This window comes from Lutra lutra, chromosome 11 (assembly GCF_902655055.1).
Source record: "Lutra lutra chromosome 11, mLutLut1.2, whole genome shotgun sequence".
Taxonomy (NCBI): domain Eukaryota; kingdom Metazoa; phylum Chordata; class Mammalia; order Carnivora; family Mustelidae; genus Lutra; species Lutra lutra.
In genome coordinates, this window is record NC_062288.1 from 105569703 (window position 1) to 105591290 (window position 21588).

Consider the following 21588-nt stretch of genomic DNA (forward strand, 5'->3'; position numbering starts at 1 on the left):
GTGGTCTGTCAGAGTGTCGGCTGGGGCTACATGATCTGAAGGCTTGACTGGGGTTGAAGACTCCGCAGGTCTGCGCTCCCTCATGTGACCACAGGCAGGACGCCTCCGCTCCTTGGGGCCTGTTGGCAATCCGGTGGGGAGGAACCTTGGTCGCTCACCGCATAGACCTCTCCTTAGGGGTGCTTGCATGGGTCACAGCGTGGCGGCTGTCTTCCCCCAGAGCAGTGATCTGAAGGCGAGCCAACGGGAGGCCACCACACCTTTTCCTACCCAGTCTATACCTGCTATTCAGTTGAGTCCTTTGGAATTAGGCACCACCCCTCCCTCCCTCCCCCTCCTCCCTTTTGCCTCCGTTCCTCCGCTCCCCTTCCTCCTCCTCACACCTCCGCCCTTGCCGTAAGTCATGCTCCCATTTTAGCAAACAGAAGCCACTGTTTGCCTGCCCGGATCCTCCTGAGCCTGGAGTGAGATGAACCGGGCGAACAGGTGGCGTTGGAGGAGAGCTCATGCGGGCCCTATAGCCACACTGTGGGCCCCGACCGCAGACAGAGGCTCTGTGTCTGCCCGGGTTCTGTGCTTGCATTGGAGGGAGCTGGTCCAGCTCAGGGGCAGTTTAGTCAAAGCACGGGGTCCTCGGATGGGCACTGTCTGAGCAGGAGTCTGCTCAGGACCAGCCTTTCCTTCTTCTCCTGGGAAAGCAGTATGAGGCGTCCCTTCCCACGCGGCTGAGCTGGGTTTGTGTCCCCCTTCTCGGAGGGCGAGGGCAAAGCTGAAAGTTCTCCATCATTTCGTTGCTTCCTGGCTATTTACTCATAAGGAAAAGCGGTATTTGGACAAGTTTCCCCATCAGATGCCGTCCCTCTTCCCTCCAGCAGGCCACCACAGGCCCCGTATTTCTGGTGCAGGAGTCTTGGGACCTTCAGGACTCAGGGCTGCTGATTACTTACTTGCATATCTAGATTCTCTTTCTCCAGTAACTGTGATGCATGTAATCGTCTATAAATTAATCCGGGGCCCCAAGGAGGCAGGGAGTCCGCGAGCATAGCAGGGCCCTGCCCGTTTTCGTTCTCATGTTCACTCCATCCTCTGCACCCCCATGCATGCCTCTATCCCCATCCTTCACACTGGACCTCTCTCCCTTGGCCTCACCCATTGCCTTCAGGAAGGTGGTTTTAAATGCCGGTCACTGTAATGTGCCCAGACAGGGTGTGGACTCTCAGAAGTCACACGGGTGGGAGAAAGAGAGTGTGGTACGTTCTTGCTTCAACCCTGAAGACAACCCCTCCCATTTCCAGCCGCGGGGAGGGTCTCTATCCAGAAAGCCGGAGGTGAAGGATGCCAGGATTTCTTGAACTGCGTGTTTTCCCCATTTCTGGTCATGGGTTAGGGAGCTCTGTCCTGGCTCAGGAGTTGAAGAGAGGCTCCAGGTTGTGGGCTATAGGGTTTGGAAACACTGTTTGGTTACCTTTGTTTTAAAAGTCATGTGCCTCTTGGAATGAGCTCCTGGTTTACTGACCGCTCTCCAAAGCTGAAAGACTCACGCTGCATCGGACAGAAGGACGAGAGTTTGCCCAGGGAAGCCTATCTTGCTTTTTATATTCACTGAGGATGTACAATGGAATTTGCCGTAATTTACAGGGAAGCCCACAGTACGTGGGTCTTACAGTCCTGCTGGGTCTAGCTGGCTGTCCGACAGCCTCTGGTGACCTCCTCATTGGTCCTGGGCTACATGTCACTGAGCTGGAAATCTGTGCCCCTGGTTTAATCACAAACCAGCCAGCTATGGAGTCCATATCAAGCCTCTGACTGCAGGTAAACAATGTGCAAATGAAGAAAGTAAAATAAACAGGATATGCAAATTAATGTTCTAAGTAAATTAGACTTTGCCTCCAGGTCTCCTGATTAACTACTTTTCCTCCACTGATGATTTTTAGGATGCAAGTGATTTAAAAATATCATGGTCACAGCCTTTGTCTCAACGCTTGCTTTTTTTTTCTTTTCTTTTTCTTTTTTTCTTTTTTTTTTTTTTTGTCTTGTCTGTTTCAGATATACCAACACTCCTACACCGGATATTATGTCCTGAGCAAAATTCCTCATGGGTAAGATGATTCTTTCATTTTCTTTGAAGGAGAAGTATTCAAAACAAAGAAATGGTAGAACCCTGAGTAGTTGCTTAATTCCTAGAATTAAGGGCAGGAAACGGGGCAGCTTGATTTTGACAGTGAAGGGCCCGGATGTCATGGGGCTTCCCCGGCTGACTGTATCCAGCATCTAGGGGTCCCGCAAGTCTGGGTACTTGCCCATTTGTGAAGCTCCCGTCCTAGGACAATGCCACCTCTCTCCTGTTCTGTTGCGGAGGTTTCCCCTAGAGGTCCTGCCGGGGCGGGACTGTCTCCCCATCCCCCACCCCGTAATCAGCTGTGGCCCTCCCAGGCATGGGGAATAGCCCGGGACTCCCACAGGGCTTTGGTTATGTACACAATAGAATGACACCCCTAAGCGCATCGCGTCTCTCAAAAATGTGTGATTTGAGACCCAAATGTATGTGGGAAGGACAGACATGAGACCATGCATGCTTTTACGAGGTTTTCGGTGCTGGGCAACTGTACCCACACACGGCAGAGGGAGGCATTATCTGGAGCTCACCTCCGGGTCCAAAGGCAAAAACAGACACTGGTTAAAGTTCGCTGAAGCAGTTTGTTGAGTTAGATGTGGAGAAGCTGCTGCAGGATTAAGAGAGGCAGGGGTGGCTTCCAGTTCCTCTCCCGTCATCCCCCTCCTCCTTCTCCCTCCTCCTCGCCCCTCCTGCACCTATAGCCTTCTTGTTCCGTGTCTCCTCCTCTCCCCCACCCCTCCGGGGGTTCTTTCAGAAACCCTGGGAAAGGTGAGGGGCTCGGGAAACGGTCAGAGAAATTGAGCATTGCTACCGCCGGTGTAAGTGTTGCCTGTGAACAGGTGAGGGAGGCTTCCTCGATTTCCAGAATGTAAACAAGCAACAGGAATTGCTAAAAAGTATTGTTTCATGGGAGAGCATGAACCCGCAACACCGATGTTTCCAACTGCGGTCGTCTGCTCTCTACTAAGTTTAAGTAGAGCATGGGCACCTCTTTGGAAAGCAAACATGGAGAAAACAAGTTCATCTGGCCTTCAGACAAAGGAGAGATGTGTGTAGAGGGGCGGCAGCCTGAGATCAACAGCTTCTGTGAGACGAGTAGACAAACCAAGTTCAGAGACCCTAAAGGTGAATCACTGGTAAGAATTAAGCATCCTTAGGAATTTTTCATTTAAATCCTATTTTAAATAGAAACTCAGGAATTTTTCCATTATTTTCTGAAGCAGACCTACATCTTCAGAGCTCACGGCAGGCAGGAGTATGATTATACCTTGAGATTTATGTACGCGGTGTCGGAAGATTGAACGTATTATAGATGATGGATCGTTCGTTCCATCTTCCATCAATTTGCAAAACTCAAAACTGTAGAAGCACTTTATGCTGAACACATTGTGTTAACACACTGCATCAGTCAGAGTTTAGAAGAAGTAGATCTGGACAACCTGACCCAAACCAGCGGCCAAGCGGAGGACGAGACTTGGTTTCCGCGTTGACGGTGATGAGCCCCCACAGAGAATGTCAGCATGTAACAAACTACCTTCCGTATTTTTAAAATCATCACAGTAATGGTAATCGCCATCATTCGTAGATTGACTTTCGAGTGCCTTCACCCCAGCACAGCAGCCGCAGGAAAAGCGCTCCCTCCCCCATTCCCAGTGGGAGCTGTAAGGCAGGCCGCCCCACATCTCCCAGCTCGTGCATAGCCTGGCTGACCCGAGCCCCGTGCTTTCCAGGCATCCCCTTGAGCTACGTTAGAGCTGTAAAGATCAGAGTTTTAGTGGTGCGAATTCATTTCTTTTCTGAGGACTCTTGCAAGATCGAAAGACGTAGCAGATGACTTGTGTCCTTTACTGGGAAAAAAACCTCCCGTGGATGAGAAGGTCCGTGGCCCTCCCAGCACCCTGTGAGCTGACACAGAATCTTCTCCCTCCTTGTCATGATCGTTTATGGAAAACGAGTCCATTCATTTCATTTGTTGTCAACATCTAATTTGTATTAATGAGCCTTCAGGCCTCATCGTTCTGCAGCTTCCGCCACTTCTCCGGGGGTCACCGGAGCAAGTGCTCCTCCTCCACGGATAGCGGGAGAAGGACACGGCCCACCATCCGAGGCTTGTGCTCCACGTAGATCCAGGGTGGAGAGGAAGGCACAACTGTGTTTTTAAAACAAAAATTAATCTGGTTAATTTATCAGGATTTGTATTATTTATCATACCAGAATCAAAGAGCTTCCCTTGGGGCTTCTGAAGACACAGATCTGTACGTTTCTCCCAAGTTCTCACTTCTCTGTCCTCACTTCTCCCCCAAAGACTCCACCGTGAGCCCGAGGCCATGCGGTCTGCAGGACGGGATTAGCCCTCGTTTATAACTAGAGTTTTGTCTTGGCTTCAGGCTTTCCGGCCAGTCACGGAGAAAGCTCGAATTAATTTTTCAGGGCTCTCTAAATCTGGTTCCCTGCATTTTTGCCGGCGGCAGAGAACTCAAGGAAGGGTATGCCTTTTTCCCTGTGTCGTTCACAAGCCAGGAGAGGAGCCCCCGGTCCTGTGAGCTCACTGCCTCCTTCAGGGTTTGGCCCTCGGTCTGCGGCGGGAACTGAGCCCCGTCCTTGTGTGCGTGCCGGCTCGGCTCATAATGAGAATCCCAAGGCAGAGTTGTCATGTATGCAAAGATCTAAAACTGAAGGGAGAATCTGTTTCACTTGCACATACTTAAAAGTACTTGCACATATTCTTAAAAGACACGTATCTTTTACACAAACCTGTTTGCAAAGCCAGATTTAAAGCTAGTCATTCTTATCATAAAACATTTCACTAAGTTTTTATATCAGAAATTCAGCAACATAAAGCCATCTTCTGTGATAGAGATTATAGGCAGCTGAACATTTTCTATTAAGAACCCATCATGTGTTTTCATAGAACTATTTTTGTAGGCTCGGCTGCTTCTGGAGGTTTTCCTGACCTGACATTTTTCTGGAATTAATGTTTTTCTTTGGCCTGAGGGCTTTTTAAAAAAATATATATATTTCTGTATGATTACAATTTCTCATCAGGATCATCCTGAAAAGCATATGGACTGGTGAAAATTGTTCCTTTTATAACATAAATCAATTTTAAGGAAAACCTGGCCTATCTCTTAATTGGGTGGGTTTGGCAATATGGGGTTTAGCAAACAAAGTAATACTAAAACAGACACAAAGGAACATTGGAAGGTATTTTTCTTACACGCCAGGGCAACTTTGATAGATATCATTGCCCTAAATGAGCTAGATTATTTACTGGTATTTTTCAGTCACCACCCATATTTATACAAAAATTGCACTCCTTTGGGATTCTTATCGACTTACGAAGTTGCGTTCTGTATCTGTGAAAACTGTAAACTATGACATAGGTCTTCCTGCGCAGAATGACACTCTAACGTTAAGGCTGGGGTACAGAGGAACGTTCCATTGATTCAGAAGCTAGACATCTGGGCTGATAACATATGCTTAGCACCCGGCATCTTGCCAACAGCATGAGGCAGGAGATAAGAACGTCACCCCTGTGGCCACATAGACGTGAATCTGAACTCTCCCATCTGCTGCTGACCTTGACCATTGTGGTACTTCTGCAGACCTCAGTTTCGATATTTTTAAAAAGATGACAATGCTGGCGCTCCCTTCAGGGGCATCTTATAAGAATGAAGTGGAGTGATACGTGCAAAAGGCACGGCAGAGAACTTTGCTTCTAGTGAACATTTGGGGATGTTATTTCTTAATATTGTAGGATGTTCCCGTAGATATTTGTCGTCTCATGATTAAATATTACTTGACTTTCTACCCAGATGAAATCCTTTCTGTTACAGGAAAGGCATGAGTTTTATTCTATAAGAATAAAATTCTCAAAGCTAAGGCTTGTTCTATGACACTTGGGTAATTGTAATGCCCACGTGATGTTCTAATATCTCTCTTAAAAGAAATGTCTGTAGCCTCAAATGTCTATAATTCCCAATGCTCAGTGCCTTCTTTTTTATATCATTTAAGTCAGACCTACCACAATTAATGTTTACGGTGTTCTTGTTTTGACTCCAGTAGAAGCAAACAAGACGGTATAAGTCAAGGAGTTTTTATTGAAATGCTCCATGAGTAACAAAAGCATGGTTGCCATCCTTAAGAAGTTCAAAATTCTGTTGAAAAGAAAGGACACAGACTCTGTCATAATACACAGCCAAGTGGCCCAAGTGAGTAACTTAAACACTGAATACAGAAGAGAAGGTTGCGGGCATCAGGTCTCATAAAGGAAGTCTGGCCGCAGCCGATTCTGGTGAGTTGAACCCGTTATTTTTAATAGATGGAGACAGCGAGCAGATATCCCAGGTCGAGAGGATCATTAAACAGATCTGACCTTTGCGATGGGCCAGCATCTTCTGGAATCAGTAGGTTCTACGCCAGGCAGCAGCACAGGTGTTCACATGGGGTCTGTGTGCGTAGAGCTGAGGTTGGGTGGGGGTTAGGATAGGCCTGCAGTGTGGGGAACCTAAACCCCGCCTCGTGTGGTGAGTCTTTACAGCAAGAACGTGGGGATCCTTTAGTGCAGTTGTGTTGAAAACGGCAGGTCTGAGTGAGTTTCACGTGTATGTACAGAAGGGAAGGGAGGTTTGAAGCATGGATTCGATTAGGAGGCCTGTTGGGGAGTCATGAAAGCTTGGAATGGGCAGAGCCCATTGCATAGAAACCACACTCAGACTGATTACGGGTAGTTGGCATTCTCCTGGAAAATGAAGACAGATTTCCCGTATTTATTCCATGTCCCTCTAATTAAATCTTGGAGGCAGCCTGTGTCCTCTTGTGAGCTGAGCCTGGTGCATGAGGAGATTCAAAGTAGTGAGTTCACGAGGCGTTGATGAAAACTCTCAGCTTACCGCATTTCCTCCCTGGCCTTTTTTCTCATGGATCCCAGGGGCCCTGCTGCTGGCCCCTCCCAGGTAGACACACTCTGGCTCTGCCCAGCCAGCTATCTTCACAGCTGCCAGAATTTGCATAAATAGGATTGTTAGTTTAATGTTCTAATGTGAAGCCAAAATGTAGAACAAAGGGATGTCCTTAAAATATCGCTTTGGTATTTAGCATCAAGGGGAGAGGATCCCAGTGTTACTGACAGGCACACGGTGTCAGAACCATGGACAACTCCGAGGTCTTCACTAGGTCTCCCTCTTCTGCATCTTCCATCCTTTTTCCTCCCCTGTCCTCCTGTCCTCCTTCCCTTCTTCCTTCCTCTCCAGAATACAAACCTTAGCAAGCATCTTCAAGAGAACATGACTTTAGAGTCAAGTAGATCTGGGAATAAATTCCCAGGCAGCCCCTTTACGTGTGTAATCATGGGAGAGTTACTTTGCTTCTCCAGGCACAGTTGCTCCATATATATAATGGAAATAAAATGCCTGACTCATAGGGTTCATGAAGAGGTTATAGGAAATCCTGTAGAATAATGAGGTGGTATGTTTAAGTGCCTGCTTCTGTATGTGGAAAGCAGTCCAGGCCCTATTTGTGGAGGAACCAAGATCTTCCATAGTACGGCCGAGTCTCATTAACCACCATTCCCTGCATTCGGACACACAATAAATTTCAGCATCAGTGTCAACTCTGATCAAGCATAAGGGCTTCCTGGAGCTGCGTGTACATGTAGTCTACAGCTACTCCTGGGCCCCGTGGGATAGAATGTGGGGGTCGGTGCAGCAGCAGGGGAGGGCCTGGAGAGGTGTGTGATGCCTCATACATGCCGGCCCCCCGCCGTGAATGACCACATCAACGGCGCGTGACCCCTGGACAGGGTGTGCTCCTGGGCGTCCCCACCCCTGCGTGTGTGCCGGAGCCTCCCTGCTCCCTGTGTGGCTGGTGTCCACATCCTCTGACCCTTCACGGTGGCATCCACACCCCTCCTCAACGTCCTTCAGCAACAGTCCCACCTCCTGCGTGAGCGTCTTCCCATTTCTCACAGCAGACGGCTAGTCCCCGGTTGACGTTATGTATTCTTTTCTGAATGGAATGTTTGGAAATGTTTTCAATATGCACCTGTTGCCTGACCCGTTCCTCTCCTTCATGCTGAGGCCTCAGAGAGAAGGGTGTCTCTGGCAGGGGATTGACCGCGTCTGCACCCAGCGGGGACTGGTGCCCAGGGACAGCATGACCTTGCAGAAGGGGAGCCCACAGACCTCGCTCTCTCCCCGCGGGGAAGGTCTCAAATGCCAGCGCTGGGTCAGCTGGCAGAAAAGCCATCAGCCACAGGCAAAAGGAGCCGGTTTCCACCGTGCTTTCCCCCGGAATCATTTGCTGCCCGCGAGCCCATCTGAAGAACCGGTGACAATGGGCACGTGCTCCTCCTTCGTCCCGAACTTCATGGGCCCTTCAGTCAGGCCCGTCCTAGGAGGCTTTCCCCGGGTGCTGGCTGACAGCTGCAGGAAACTCTTTACGCAGCGTTGACTGGGGAGAAGGTGCAGGCCGGGCCCGCACCCCAAATCAAGGAAATGAGAGTCTCTGAAGCTGTGATCTCAGTTTGGGTCTGGGGTCCCATGGGCCCGCCCCTCCTTCCCTTGCTGTCATCACCAAGTGTCGTGGGACCTGACAAAAACCCATTCTCCCTGCAAACAAGTGACTGAAGCTTCCCCAGACGTGGAGAGGGAGCGGTCGGTCTCAGATGAACGGGGGCAGACATTCAGCTCCGGTTCTGCCGTATGGAAACAAGACAGAACCTGCTGTTTGATGTCTGGCTCCTCCCCGAGTCTGGGGGCCTGGGAGGGGGGGGGGGTGGTCCCGCCAGAGTCCAGGCCTGCCCATCGCAGACCCCAGAGTCCAGGCCTGCCCGCGCAGGAGCTTGCTGTGGGCTCCCCCTAGTGGGGTCAGCGGGGACGCCGCGGGTTTGGATCCAGGCATTTTGTCAGGTCAGAGTCAAGAAGTCAGAGGCGTGTCTGTGGCCCCCTTTCCCTGGGGCATGAGAGGCCGTCCCCCAAGGAGCAGGCCACAGCCCTGAGGTCCCCCTCCTGCTCACAGAGTCCCCGAGGAGAAGCGCCCTGGTGCACAGCACAAGCGGCCCTGCAGGGCTGGGTCTGCGGGATGTTGGCAGCGTGTCCTGGGCACCTTCTCCTGCTGCAGAAGAGCTGCCCACGCTGCGCCAGCCACAGGCCGGGTGTTGGAAAGGCCACGTGGATTCCATGCTGTCTCCTTTACTTGATATCTTTCCTATGTCCCCCCTCTCTTGTCTGTGCTCCATTAGTCCCTACAGGGGGTGGACACAGAGCCCCGCCTGTGTACACTGGTGACACTGGCTTCAGTGGAGCTTGACGGTGTCCTTGAGCAGGAAGGGGGCCCTGGAGGGCAGCAGGCGGGGTGCGGTCTGGACGGTAGGTGGACCGGCTCCGGGAGGGACAGTTGTATGGCAGTCACGTGTGTGTCATCCCTGGCTTGCTGCTGCCTAACTTGCCTAGAATAACTCACGGTTTACAGTCTCAGTTTCCAGGAAGTTCTGACTAACAGTGTCGTCACGGGAGCACGTCCACCCTGAGACAGAAAACCTTCCGTCGTGCCCCTCCTCCATCCCCCAGCGTTGTCCCTGGCAACCAGCGACGGGTCGCCGTCCCTCTTGTCTCGCCTTCCCTGGAATGTCTTCTCAGTGGTGCCAGACTCATGGCCTCCCTGTGAGCGTGGTCACTTTCCACGGTCCCCACATTGCCGCCAGTGCTATGCCCCGTACTTCCTGTCCCCGAGAACCGGTCTGCAGCGTGGGCACACGGTGATTTGTTTACGCATTCACCGTTTGACATTTGAGTTGTTTCCAGCTTGGGGCTTTTTTGGATAAAACGGCTGAATGTTTGCATACAGAGTAACATACGGAGACATGTTTTCATTTCTCATGAGTAAATACCTACAAGTAGAATTGCTGGTTCGCACAGGAAATGAATGTTTAACTCAAGGAAAAAATTGCTGAATTGTTGTGTGAAGTGGCTGTACTGTTTAGCTCCCTCCCTTGTTAAATTCGCCGCCTGTCCTCACCCCGTCCCTGCACGTGACTCGTCAGATTTGCCTGCCTGGGTTCCTGTCCCCGAGCTCTCCCGGCCTGGTTACGGGCACAAGGGCTCGCCGCCCAGCCTGACTGGTGTTTCTGGTCCCCACAGTGCTGTCCTCGGAGCATCCTCCAAATGACAGGTCCATTGGGAAGGACATGGTGGGCGCAGTAGGGAATCAGAGGGGGGAGGCAGAGCACAACCCCTGAGAGGCTGCTCGTTGTATGACCTTCTGGGCATAAACCTCACGAGCCATTAGGACAGCTTCAGCCCCTTGAGATCTCTCCCTTCCTGGGCACATTTCTGGGAAGGGATTTCTTTAGGATGGCCCCTGGAAGGCTGAGATCCAGTAGAGTCCAGGTGACTTGGTTCCGTGCTGGGTGTACCTGTCCTCTCCCAGCTTAAAGGCGGGGTGCAGGCCCCTCCACGCCTGGAGAGCCTGGTGTCTGGGCTGCGGACCCGGGCTCCCACCCTGCACTAGCGAAGGCTGGAAGGTAGCGTCTGCGGGCTTCTTTGGACTCTCCTATCCATTCTGTGGTTCCATCTTGACTGCAACACCGTGACAAAGCCAGGCGGGCAGCACCGGCCCTCCCTGGAGTGACTAGTGACCAGCACCATCGACCCAGAGCGTACACGGGACCCGTAGGTATTTCTAGAGCCGTTAGCAGTGCACAGTACAGAGGACGGTACGCTGGGCCACTTCCTCGCCCGGAAGGCCTGATCCCAGGCCCAGGCAAGAGCCTGATGGCACAAGTAGTCAGTCTGGAGAGGCTTTCTGGCTCCCCAGGGTTCAGCTCAGCCAGCAGACTCTCGGGAGTGAGGTCGACGTACTGCCCCGGGCGGAGCGCCCAGACTGAAAAGAAGCTTGCAAAGCAAATGCTTCTGCCCGTCTGGACAGGAATTTAATTTAGCCCTAGCCAGTTGTTCTCTGTTTTCTACATGCAGCAAGATGGATGAAGAGGCCCAAACCCGGGGGGTTGGCGGGGGAGCACCAGAAACCCTTAGGACACTCACCTTTCTCATAAACGCAAGTTTGCACACCCGTTGCAGTTACTTACCACACCTCGGAGCCTCCTGACTCGGGGTCGTCACGTCCTGGCCTGATGCACGTCTCTGCCGACGCCGTGAGGTCTCAGAACGGCTTCCGGGCCACGGCTCACAGATGCTACCCCAGGCCCCCCACATAAACAGCCCACGCGGACTGTAAGGGAGCCTTTCTTAAAGGACACAAAAATCCAAATCCCCTGCCCAGCGTTAGCAGTCGGGGATATGAGAACTAGAGTTTCTCAGCCCAGACTGGAGCTACCTGCGAACGTCCAGCCGGAGGCCCGTGGGCTCGCCCCCCCACCCCCCGCACCGGGCACCTGTGACGTTGCCCCCAGTCCCTGCCGGCGAGGGCAGCCCTCCGTGCTCATTCTCCAGGCCTCTTCCTGTCCCAGAGCCACGGTCAGTTCCCGCTGGTGACCACAGAACGTCCAAACCCAGCAGCTTCCTGGGCTCCCTCCCCACTGCCCCTGGCCCGTTGTTTCCAGACTGTTCCTCTCGGGACACGCCCTTGGCTCCAGGGAGAAGCCCTTCATCACACTTCCTGTGTTCTTGTCCTCTGCCTGCTGCTTGCTTTATTCCTCTGTGCGGGTCGTTGCAAAGCCCCTCCCTTGCAGACCAGCAAGGGCCCGAATCGCTCTCTGGTCCCTTGTCCTGTATCTCGCACATGAATGAGGAAGCAAAGGAACAAATGTGCGTACAAGCGCATAGACACGCATCAGGGAGCCCTTATCACACGTGATACTGGGACCTGCAGTGTCCTCACGTATCTTGTGCTCACAGTGACCGCGGGGTGTAGGTCACGTCCCCACTCTAGAGATGGGAAGACTGAGACCCACAGTTGAAGCAACATGCTCGAGGGGTCACCGCCAGTGGTCAGCCATGGCCAGCCGTGGCTTCAGCTCAGGTCTCCTGCTCCCGGCGTACGGCTGTCCTTGTGGCCTCGCCTTCCACTGCATTTCAGACTAAGGGGTCCAGCCAAATTGTGGACTGAGGGTCTCCTCACTGGCTTTACGTGGGCTCTTTCTTCCTCCTGCCGGTGAGGGTGACAGAAGGCTCATAGCAAGGACGGCACGAGGAGCTGTGAGGCTGGGGTGACCCAGTGGCCGGCGTTATTTGATAAACCCAAGGGTGACTGCCCAGGGCCACTGCCCCGCGGGTGTGTCTGCGCGTCCTGTCCGTGAACAGCGACATGGGGAAACACTGCCACAGCGTATATTCTGTTTGACGTCAGTCACACAGTCATGGCTGACACTGGTGGTCGTTTCCTGCTCGGTAGGACAAACGAAAGACATCTGAGGCAAATAATTGGCCCTTATCAAACTAAAATTAGGCATCGCTGCGTATTCCGTACGAGCATTCTGAGAGGCCGGATGGGAAAATACCTAAGGGACCCTGGTGTCACTGTGGTCTCAGGCGAGCCCTGCTCCAGTCCTCACATGCGGTCCCAGCTTGTCGGACCCCATGGCCTGTCAGCTATAAGACAGCTGCGGGCAGCCTGGAAGAGGGGCTCTCGGTGGATTGGAAGAAGTAAAGTGCTTGGTAGAAAGTCGCCCCTGAGGGTCTCTGTCCCATGAGAAAGTGCAGAACTGTTCACCTTGGTGGAGGTGAACTTGCGGAACCTCGGCTGGAGGTCGCGGAGCTGGGATCCCCCGCCGACCTGTCCCCGCGTAACTGACCTCCTCCCTGCTCCTAAGACACGGCTCAGAGCAACCGCTGAAGAGGCTTGTCAGAGTCACTGCGGGGCTGTGGAAAGACGGAGGTCACACAGATACGTTTGCACTTAAATTCAGATCTACATGCGTTGAACACACATAAGGTTAAAAGTGACCATCATCCATTGCCCCCCAAGAACCCCAAGGAAAAGGGAGAAAGGCTGTCCTTCAAGAGTTCGGAAATGCAGTGGCTCTGACTGCCGTTGTCTCCGTGGGTGCCTGCCCGGTGCTCATCGCCTGTCGCGGGGCCACAGACCCTGACCATGCAGACTGCTCCGCCCTGAGGATATCGTAGGAAATGGGAATCTGGCCAGTTGTGCCGAGCCCTTCTGAAGATAGTCTGATGAACATAAAGGCCAGTACGCAGACAGAGAAGCCCAGAGAGGCAGAAGGACAGACAACGTCTACCCACTCTGGCCAGAGGAAACGCTGTCCTCACCATATGGGGCCACTTCCCGCTGTCCGTCCACTCTGTCCCACTCCCCGGTTACCTTCTGATGACAGCCTCACCCAGCCGACTCGTTACCGTGAGCGCTCAGGCCAACTGGCCCGTTCCATTTCTCATCAAACATTAACAAATGAGGGGCCCTGGGTGGTGCCATTGGTTGAGTGTCTGACTCTTGATTTCAGCTCAGGTCAGGATCTCAGGGTTGTGGGATCGAGGCCCGCATCGGGCTCTGTGCTCAGCGTGCAGCTAGTTTTAAGACATGTCATGTTTAAGACATGAACACATCGGGGATCTAAGGCCAGAGCTGGTGGCTGGGCCTCCCCGTAGCAGCTTCTCCAAGAAGGTTCCCCGGGTGCCCAGCTTTCCTGGAGGGCACCAGCAGCACCTGTGCCCAGTCCGATTCCCTTCACCGGTTGGCTTAGCTCGGTTTATCTCGGCTGTCTTCAGGAGCCACACGGAGCGGTTTGGGTGCAGAGATGGGAAAGGGTGTTCTAGCCTATGATGTCCTTATTAACCAGCCATATGTGTGCATTAGAGAAACGCCATAAAAATGCATGTGACCGAAGTCAACTACAAAATATAAAGGCAACATGTCCTTAAAGGGGAACCCACCCTTGGTTCTCCCCACCCCACCCCGGCAATAAGCAACGCGTGTAGCCCTTGCTGATGACCGTTGGTGCTGTGGGTAGTACGACACCTGGCTCCGCCGCTGCATCCCCAGCTCCTCACGGATGCCAGAAAACGTGGCTTTCGGTCGCAGGAAATGTTTACTTCCAGAGTCAGGTGCCCTTTGAAACCGGCGCCAGCCACTTGTCGACGGCGAGATGCCCGATTCATCAACAACAGGGCGCTAATCCAGGTCACCTGGCTCTTGGGCACCCCTGCTGTCTTTGGCTCGGTTTCGGACCCCGGGAGAGAAGGGTCTTCTGTGAGAGCGATCTCATGATCATTTCGAGTTCCCAGATGCACTTACCGTCTTCATGTGGACGAGTCAATAATGGGCTGTTGTTCCATCAGAGTGTCTCCTACTGACTTGTTAGCAGCATAATTCTGACCCCAAAACAGCACGAGACTGGAAGAGACCGTGTCTGCCATGAAGCAGAGCGCTGGCTCTTGGGTAGAAATGTTTCTCTGGTCCACAGAGAAGAGCGACGAGTGTGTGTCTGTGTGCACATGTGTGTGCCTGCGTGTGTTTATTTGGGGGGAAGGAGGAGAATCCTTCTAAAAAGGAAAATTCCTAATTTAAATCTAGTGCTTTCAACCACCCCCTCCACCCCCAGTTAAAGTCAGTCGGAACTGATTTCAAATCATACATTTGTCACGAGAAGCGAGAGCTCCCGATACGGCAGTCTCTAAGAGTGAAATGATACGTGAAATATTTTCATAAAGAAAAAAAGTGGCAAAAACGTTTTTTCTGGGGCGCCGGGATGGCTCAGTCTGTTAAGCATCTGACTCATGGTTTCAGCTCAGGTCCTGCTCTCCTGTGCTGGGGGATGGAGGCCCGAGTCGGGCTCCACAGAGTCTCCTTGGGGTTCTGCCTCTCCCGCTACCCCTGCTCGCAAGCACCCTTTCCCTCTCAAATAAAAAGATCTTTAAAAAAAAAAATCTTCCTTTCCATCGAATGTAAGGGATGCCCCACTAAATGGAATCAGCTAGAGATGCTGGGACAGATGCTCCAGGGGCCTTGTCCACACCATCTTCCCAGGACTTTCTCGGCTCTAACTGATCTCAGCAGGTCTAGGACAGTGACTGAGCCTAAAGACGGGCTCTTAGATGAGGGAAAGCCTGAGGATTCTTGATGTGAAGATGTGTCCAGATTTTCAGGGTGTTTTTCTGTTTGTTTGTCTACCAACAGGCTGTACTATTTAAGGAGCCATGTTTTAGAAAAGTTATTTTTTGACCCCAGAAATTTTATTCAATCCCAACCCAAAAATGGCTGTCCCTTATATAGAGGTTTCTAGGACACTGTTAGGAGCACTTTGCCTATATCTCCCCTGGGCAGCTGACAGTATGCCTGTGATGTAAAAACTGTCTTAGCCCCCTTTATTATGAAAAAGCCAGGTGTGGGGAAGGAAGGGTGTCCCTGGTCATCACCGCCCGGCCCTGTGGTCCTGGGGTCGACGCGCTGCTGCCCTCTGCAGTGAGTGGCCACCATCACCAGCCCTCCCGTGTGCACGTGGCCCCCGAGACCACCAAGGGGGACTGTCCTCTACTAAAGAAGGAGGCTCAGTGTTAAAGTTCTGAGAAGAGAACAAGATCTGGGCTAGTGAGACGAAAGTCTGAAGGAGTAAAACCAGCGTCCAGGAGACGGGCTGGCAGAAGTAAGGAGGTCGGAAGCGTTGGTAGACTGGGGTGCGCGCTCCTTAGCAGACGTCAGTGTCAGTTACAGGCAGCGATCGTAGCTGAGGACGGCTGAGCCATGTGCCTCTCTGCCCCCGTGAGGCCGCGTGTGCTCTGTTCCCGTGTGGTCTTTGTGGAAGTGGAAGACACACTTCCCGTACGAGGCCCACAGATAAGTGATAAACAGTGCTGTGGGCAGAGATGTTGTTGCCATTTTAAATTCCTGCCAGTTTCCAGTATCACTGGGCAAGCACTCGTCAGGATTTTTTTGTGAATTCAAAGGAGGTTTTGCATGATGTAGCAAAGGAAGCAGCAGATCGCTTAGTCTCCAGAAGTATAATGATCTCGTGGGTACATGCAGAAATCCTGCTTCCCCCTTCCCAAGGGAGGGGGCCGGGAGAGGAGCAGCGACGAGTCCGTGATCTGTCCTTAATCAGCCAGTGCACGTGTACTCACGGAGTCCCTGGTACTGTGCATGGACTGCAGGAAGAAGGGAGGTCTGGCCACTTCTGGAGAAGACCACACCCGCGGGCAGACCAGCGATCTAGGACAAGCTTTACGAGTTCTGTGAACAGATGAGTGTTCTATTTAAAGTAAGAGAAATGGCGAAGTGCCCCATCAGCACAGGCACAGCTCCCGTCGTCTGGGACCGCTGGGACTTTAAAAAGAAGCAGTGCTTTCGGCCACCCGGGGCTGAAGATGCATCAGCTTTGAGCATCGCCTGCCTTAGCGCCGCAGGGCGCAGAGCAAATAAGCCTTTGCCTGGAAAAAGCTGCTGCTTTACTTTTTTTTTTTTTTTTTTTTAATTTGACAGACAAATCACAAGTAGGCAGAGCCACAGGCAGAGAGAGGAGGAGGCAGGCTCCTGCTGAGCAGAGAGCCCGATGCGGGACTCGATCCCAGGACCCTGAGACCATGACCGGAGCTGAAGGCAGCGGCTTTAACCACTGAGCCCTCCAGGCACCCTGCTTCTTTACTTTTGACCACAGATAAATGCAAACAAAACAGGAACACGAGGTCGCAGGCTATAAAACGCCGATGGGGAGGCAGATGCAAATATAAACACAGAAGGTCTCCGAGGCAGAGGTCTCCACCGCCTGCGGGTACAGGGCACGAGGCCAGGAGGCTCCCGGGCACCCTGCGGGGCAGCAGGGAGACAGAAAGGACAGGAGAGCACCGCATGCACTCTGCACGCCGTGGTTCTGCATCCCACTGGCTGGGGGGCGACCATCAGCCACCTTGTCCCCTCTGCCGTGTATACAAAGTGAGAAGCCGTCTCGAGTGTGAGGCGCCAGTCCCCTCTGTCCCCTTCCTTCTCTCTAGGGATAGAAGACTGTCCTCCCAGCCCTGCCCCTCCACCCACACCCCCCTCCAGGAATCTCCGCTTTGACCGTGATTACGCAGCATTCGTATCTCCCCTAGATTGGTGCTTCCCCCAGGAAGGCTTCCCTGAGCTTCTCAGATGGGTCAGCTCCCCCCGCTGCAGCCCTCCCGAGGCCGACAGAATGCACAGGGCTGCACCTGTATGCCGCTGGGGATTCCCGGGGTCACTGCTCACCTTTGAGCCTGTCACAGGCTTGACACTTAGTAAGACTCCACAAGGGATTTTTGGAAGAACAGGCGAGGGTCTCCCGGCCCCTGGATGCCCGTGATACGACAAGAAGTGAAAAAGGTTACAGTGGAAACCCCGGGAGCAGAGGGAGAGGAGGAGGCAACCCAGTTTGCAGTTGCAACACAGGAAGGGGGGACCGTGCCGCCCCAACGTCAGGCGGCCAGTTCCCAGGCCACGCCCGCCCTGGCTTCTAAGGATCCCAAGCAGCCCTCGGCTCCCACAGCAGTGCTCCACTCGGACCACCGCCCAGTGCTGTTTGTCCTGGTTGGCTGTGGTTTCCATTCTGATGCATCAGATCTTTAGAATGTCACCTCTGATGAGAGGTGGGTCCCTCTGGGTGCTTTCGGAAGGGTGTGGAAGAGAAGCAAGAAGGACTATTTGAAAACTGAAGCTGTCAGAACCCCAGGTACTTTTTGATGAGTCCTTGGGTGATGGGAGGCTTATCTCCTGGAGAGAGTAGAACAGAGGCCTCAGAGAGGGGGACACAGGAGGCAGTGTAAGGTCCGAGTCAGGGATGGGGGTCGTGTGCAGCAGGCAGTGAAACCCCACTGCCCCTTTCCTCCTCGCAGACGTGTGGCAGCCACGCCTTGCCCACCAGGGTCCCCACCCTAGGGATTGTCCCCAGAAGATCCCAATGTCAGGGATGGAAATGGGCCGGGAATGCATCACACACTCTTCAGAATGGCCAGTCTGCTCCTCAGCCCCAAATCCTAACTACAGATGCCAGTGAGGAATCCCCATTCGTCGGAAATTCTCCGTGCAGGAGAAGAAAACACGGGACACAGCCTCCTGCCAGCATCCTCACAGAGATGATCCCTTACTCTCATGAGACAACCCGGAAGAGTATTGTTTACGTTTCAGAACAAAAACTCCTAGAGATTAAAAAATGTGACAGAAATGAAAACTCAACAGGAGGGTTTAAAAACAAAGGTGAGGCCGCTTTCCAGAAACTGCAACAGAGAGCAAGGAGAGAGAGGCCGAGAGAGGGACAAGGTGCGGACGGGGTCAGAGGAGCAGCCCAGACACGTGCACACGCAGGAGGGGTGTGTGTGCTGCGTTAGGGATGGGGCTCGCCCTGCACATGACCAGCCGGTCGGGGCCGGACACATCAGCGTCCCCGCAGCACGGTCCTGCTGGGGCAGGCTGCCCCCCAGCGGGGACGCTGCGGACAGGCTGCTGAGCAACTCTCAGGGAGCACCGAGTCTTCCCTCCAAAGCGGCCACAGGACTCGGGCTCAGCGTTCGCAAGTCGCAGATGGGCGGCCCCGGGGAGAAGGCAGGAAGGAGCGAGCGGGAGGTGGCGGAGGGCTAGGACTAGGACTTCCTCCTACTTTGTTCAGCACTGCCCGCGCAGCCCCAGCCAACACTGTTCCAGGCCGGATTCTGGAAACAAGCTTTCGCGTTGGGTAAAATCAGTCTGGAAGTTCTGAGGGGGCTCCCCAAGGGAGGGACGACAGAGCGGGCGGAGGGGCAGAGCAGCAGACGGGGACACGGGACGACGGGGAGCAACCCCCAGGATCAGGAATGGGGTCCCACAGGCTTGCAGCACGTGAGCTGGGACTGCGATGCTGGGGAGGGAGCGGGGCCGGGCCAACGAGGGGCTGGAGCTCCGCGCCTCTGCCCACACCCTTCTTTGCTCCTTGGCTGTAGAACCTAAACCTGTTTTGCCCCGAAGACACTTTTCCTCCAAACCATTCGGTCCTCTTGCTTCCTCCCGTACTGCCTCCCACTCCCGCCGGAGTGTCGGAGACGTGATGCTGTCCGGCTTCTCCAGGTTGTTCTGGGTCAGATTTATCCTCGGGAGGTTTCTGCTCTTTTTTGTTTTGCTCTTCATTTTTTATGATGAACATAGAAGTTAAATCAGTCTGAAATAATTCCTCAAGGCCTCATTAGTCTCTTCAGATAGCAAGCCCAGCTCCTGGTCCCTACCTGCATCAGGAACGTCGGCGGGGCCGGGCCCTCGGGGCTGCACGGCAGGGCCACGGCTGCCCAGCGTTCCCAGGGCTCATCCGGAGGGGGCGCTGGCCAACATGCAGACGCTGGGCAGTCCTCTGTGCCAATTCTCAATCTTTGGTTTATTTTTTACAACATCTGGAGAGCTTCTAAAGATGAGTATTTCTAGGATCCATCCAGAACTAAGTATATTAAGAATGACTTGGTCAGCGTTGGGGCGAGGGGGCAGAAAACCCAAAATCACAAGGGCTTTTGTAAGTAGAGCTTGCTCTCTGACTCACGTCCAGGGGACCCAGGCGGGAGCCTGGAGAGTCAGGGACCCGGCCCGGCCTCCCTGCTTTCCAGCGCGGTGGCTTCCGCCCCGTGCTCCCTGCTGACTGCTCTGGGTCTGGATAGCACACCGAATTTTCAGCAAGCAGGAAAGAACAAAGAACAAAGGGGAGAAGAGTATGGCCCCTTTCTCTCTAGGATGCTTCCTAGAAGCTACAAACATCACGTGCATGCGACCAAACTTAGCACGAGGCTTCCCCCGGTGGCAGAGAGGCTGCGACGCGCTGGCCAGCCGGGACCGGCTCCGGGTGTGCAGGAGAGATGTTGTTGAGGACAAAACAGAGGACAGGGCAGCTAGAAGTCCCTCTCCAGGGACAGCACGCCAGGGGCCGAGACCAGGAGTCTGCCCTCTTATGTGACTCCCTAAGCGGTCTGTGGACTGGCCAAGGAGACGCTGACGGGGTCCCCGGGCACACACACGACGCATTCCCACAGGATCCTGGCAAGCAGGGTGCCACTGGCACCTTCCATGAATCTCCTTTATCCTTGGAGCCACCCAAGAGGTAGGGCTGACCGTCCCCACCACGAACGACCCAGTGACTTCTCCCGATCCTGGACCACTCAGACAGCATGACTAATTGCGAATAGCAAAGGTAAGAAGCATTGAGGGAGAGTGGGATAGAGATAATACACGGGGAGGAAGGAAGACAGCAAGAGGTGTCCCTTAAGAGGGTTGGCCGGCTTGTGGGGACTTGCTGGGGACCACAGGGACTGTGGCTTTGCTCTTTCGATAAAGCACAGAGTCTGCACCTTTCTGATGACTGCCATGAAGACCCCTTTGTCCCCACCATCTCAACCACACTCCATGCAGCACTTGCCTCGCGTTTTCTGTGGCACAGGACTCATGCTGCATGTGCCAAATACCACCAAATTACCCCCAAACTGAACGGTTTACCACGGACAATATTTACTTTGCTCCTAAATCAGCCATTTGCTCGGGGCTCAAAAGGGACAGCCCATCCCGGCTTCCCTGGGAGGCTCACGGCCAGACTCATCAGGAGGCTGGCAGGTGACGGGTGGCCAGCAGCCGAGCCCCCAGCTGTGCTGCCGGCGGAAACCCTCTGTGCCATCCCTCCATGTGGCTTGGACAGCCTCACAGCGTGGCTGAGCAGGCGCATTTCCCAAAGAAGGGAAACGGGGAGCAAGCATTACTGCCTTTGTCACTCGTCCCCGGGACTCCCGCGGAGGAACGGGGCTGCCTTCTGCTCACTGATGCCGTCAATGGGATGCCTTGGTCAACGGGAGAAAATGAACTCCCTCTTCAGATGGGGGCACCAAGGTTCTGAAAAGGCATTTGGGACCAGGAGTATTGCTATGGCTGTGTTTGGTAAATCCCATTTGCACCGCAGGCCGGAAGGTTTCACTGAGTTTTCTCTCTGCAGTGTATACTTTGAATATAATAGGTCTATTAAATGTGCATTTTTAATTACACCCTACACACTTGGTCTGGAAATTCAGACGTGGACTTTCTAGAAGGTTGTATACGCAGAGGATTGTCTAAGTTCTCACTGTGCAAAAGGCAACCTCCCTGATCTCAGCTGTCGGCCAGCATAAGTGAAAGGGATATTCCGAGTGCCTCCTTAACGCACGAGACACAGATTTCTGTCCTGTACGTCCTCCGTGTAAGGGGTGCAGCATTTTACTGCCTAGACCTTTAACAGCCAACCTCCAAACTATCCACCGATCCTAGTAAATATCCCGGCTGGGCTCTTCCCAGCTCCTCTAGGGAGAGATGATTGAATAGAAAACTGTATATTGTCTGTGAATACCTTCAAGACGCAGTAGAAACCAATGTTTTAAGTATAGAAAGAGGAAACCAAATCTGTGGCTGTCTCCCATGTCCCCTGGTTGGTTGGTTTTTATGCTATCGAAATTTGGCTGTCTGCCAGTCTCCCTGTTGCTTGATTAATTGCTAAATGTCAGAAACTCGAAGAAATCCTGTTCATATGTTTACGAAGGCCATCTTATTCCAAACTTCATAATCCAGCAGACTTCTCGCCAGAT

The 21588-nt window shown here is 53.2% G+C and overlaps 1 protein-coding gene across 1 annotated transcript in view; it reads left to right on the forward strand.

Moving 5' to 3' along the window:
• Nucleotides 1–21588, forward strand: part of DPP6 (dipeptidyl peptidase like 6) — a 650194-nt gene that overhangs the window by 474099 nt on the left and 154507 nt on the right. The window contains 1 exon segment of the mRNA XM_047695453.1: nucleotides 2047–2099. Coding sequence (XP_047551409.1) covers nucleotides 2047–2099 — 53 coding nt within the window.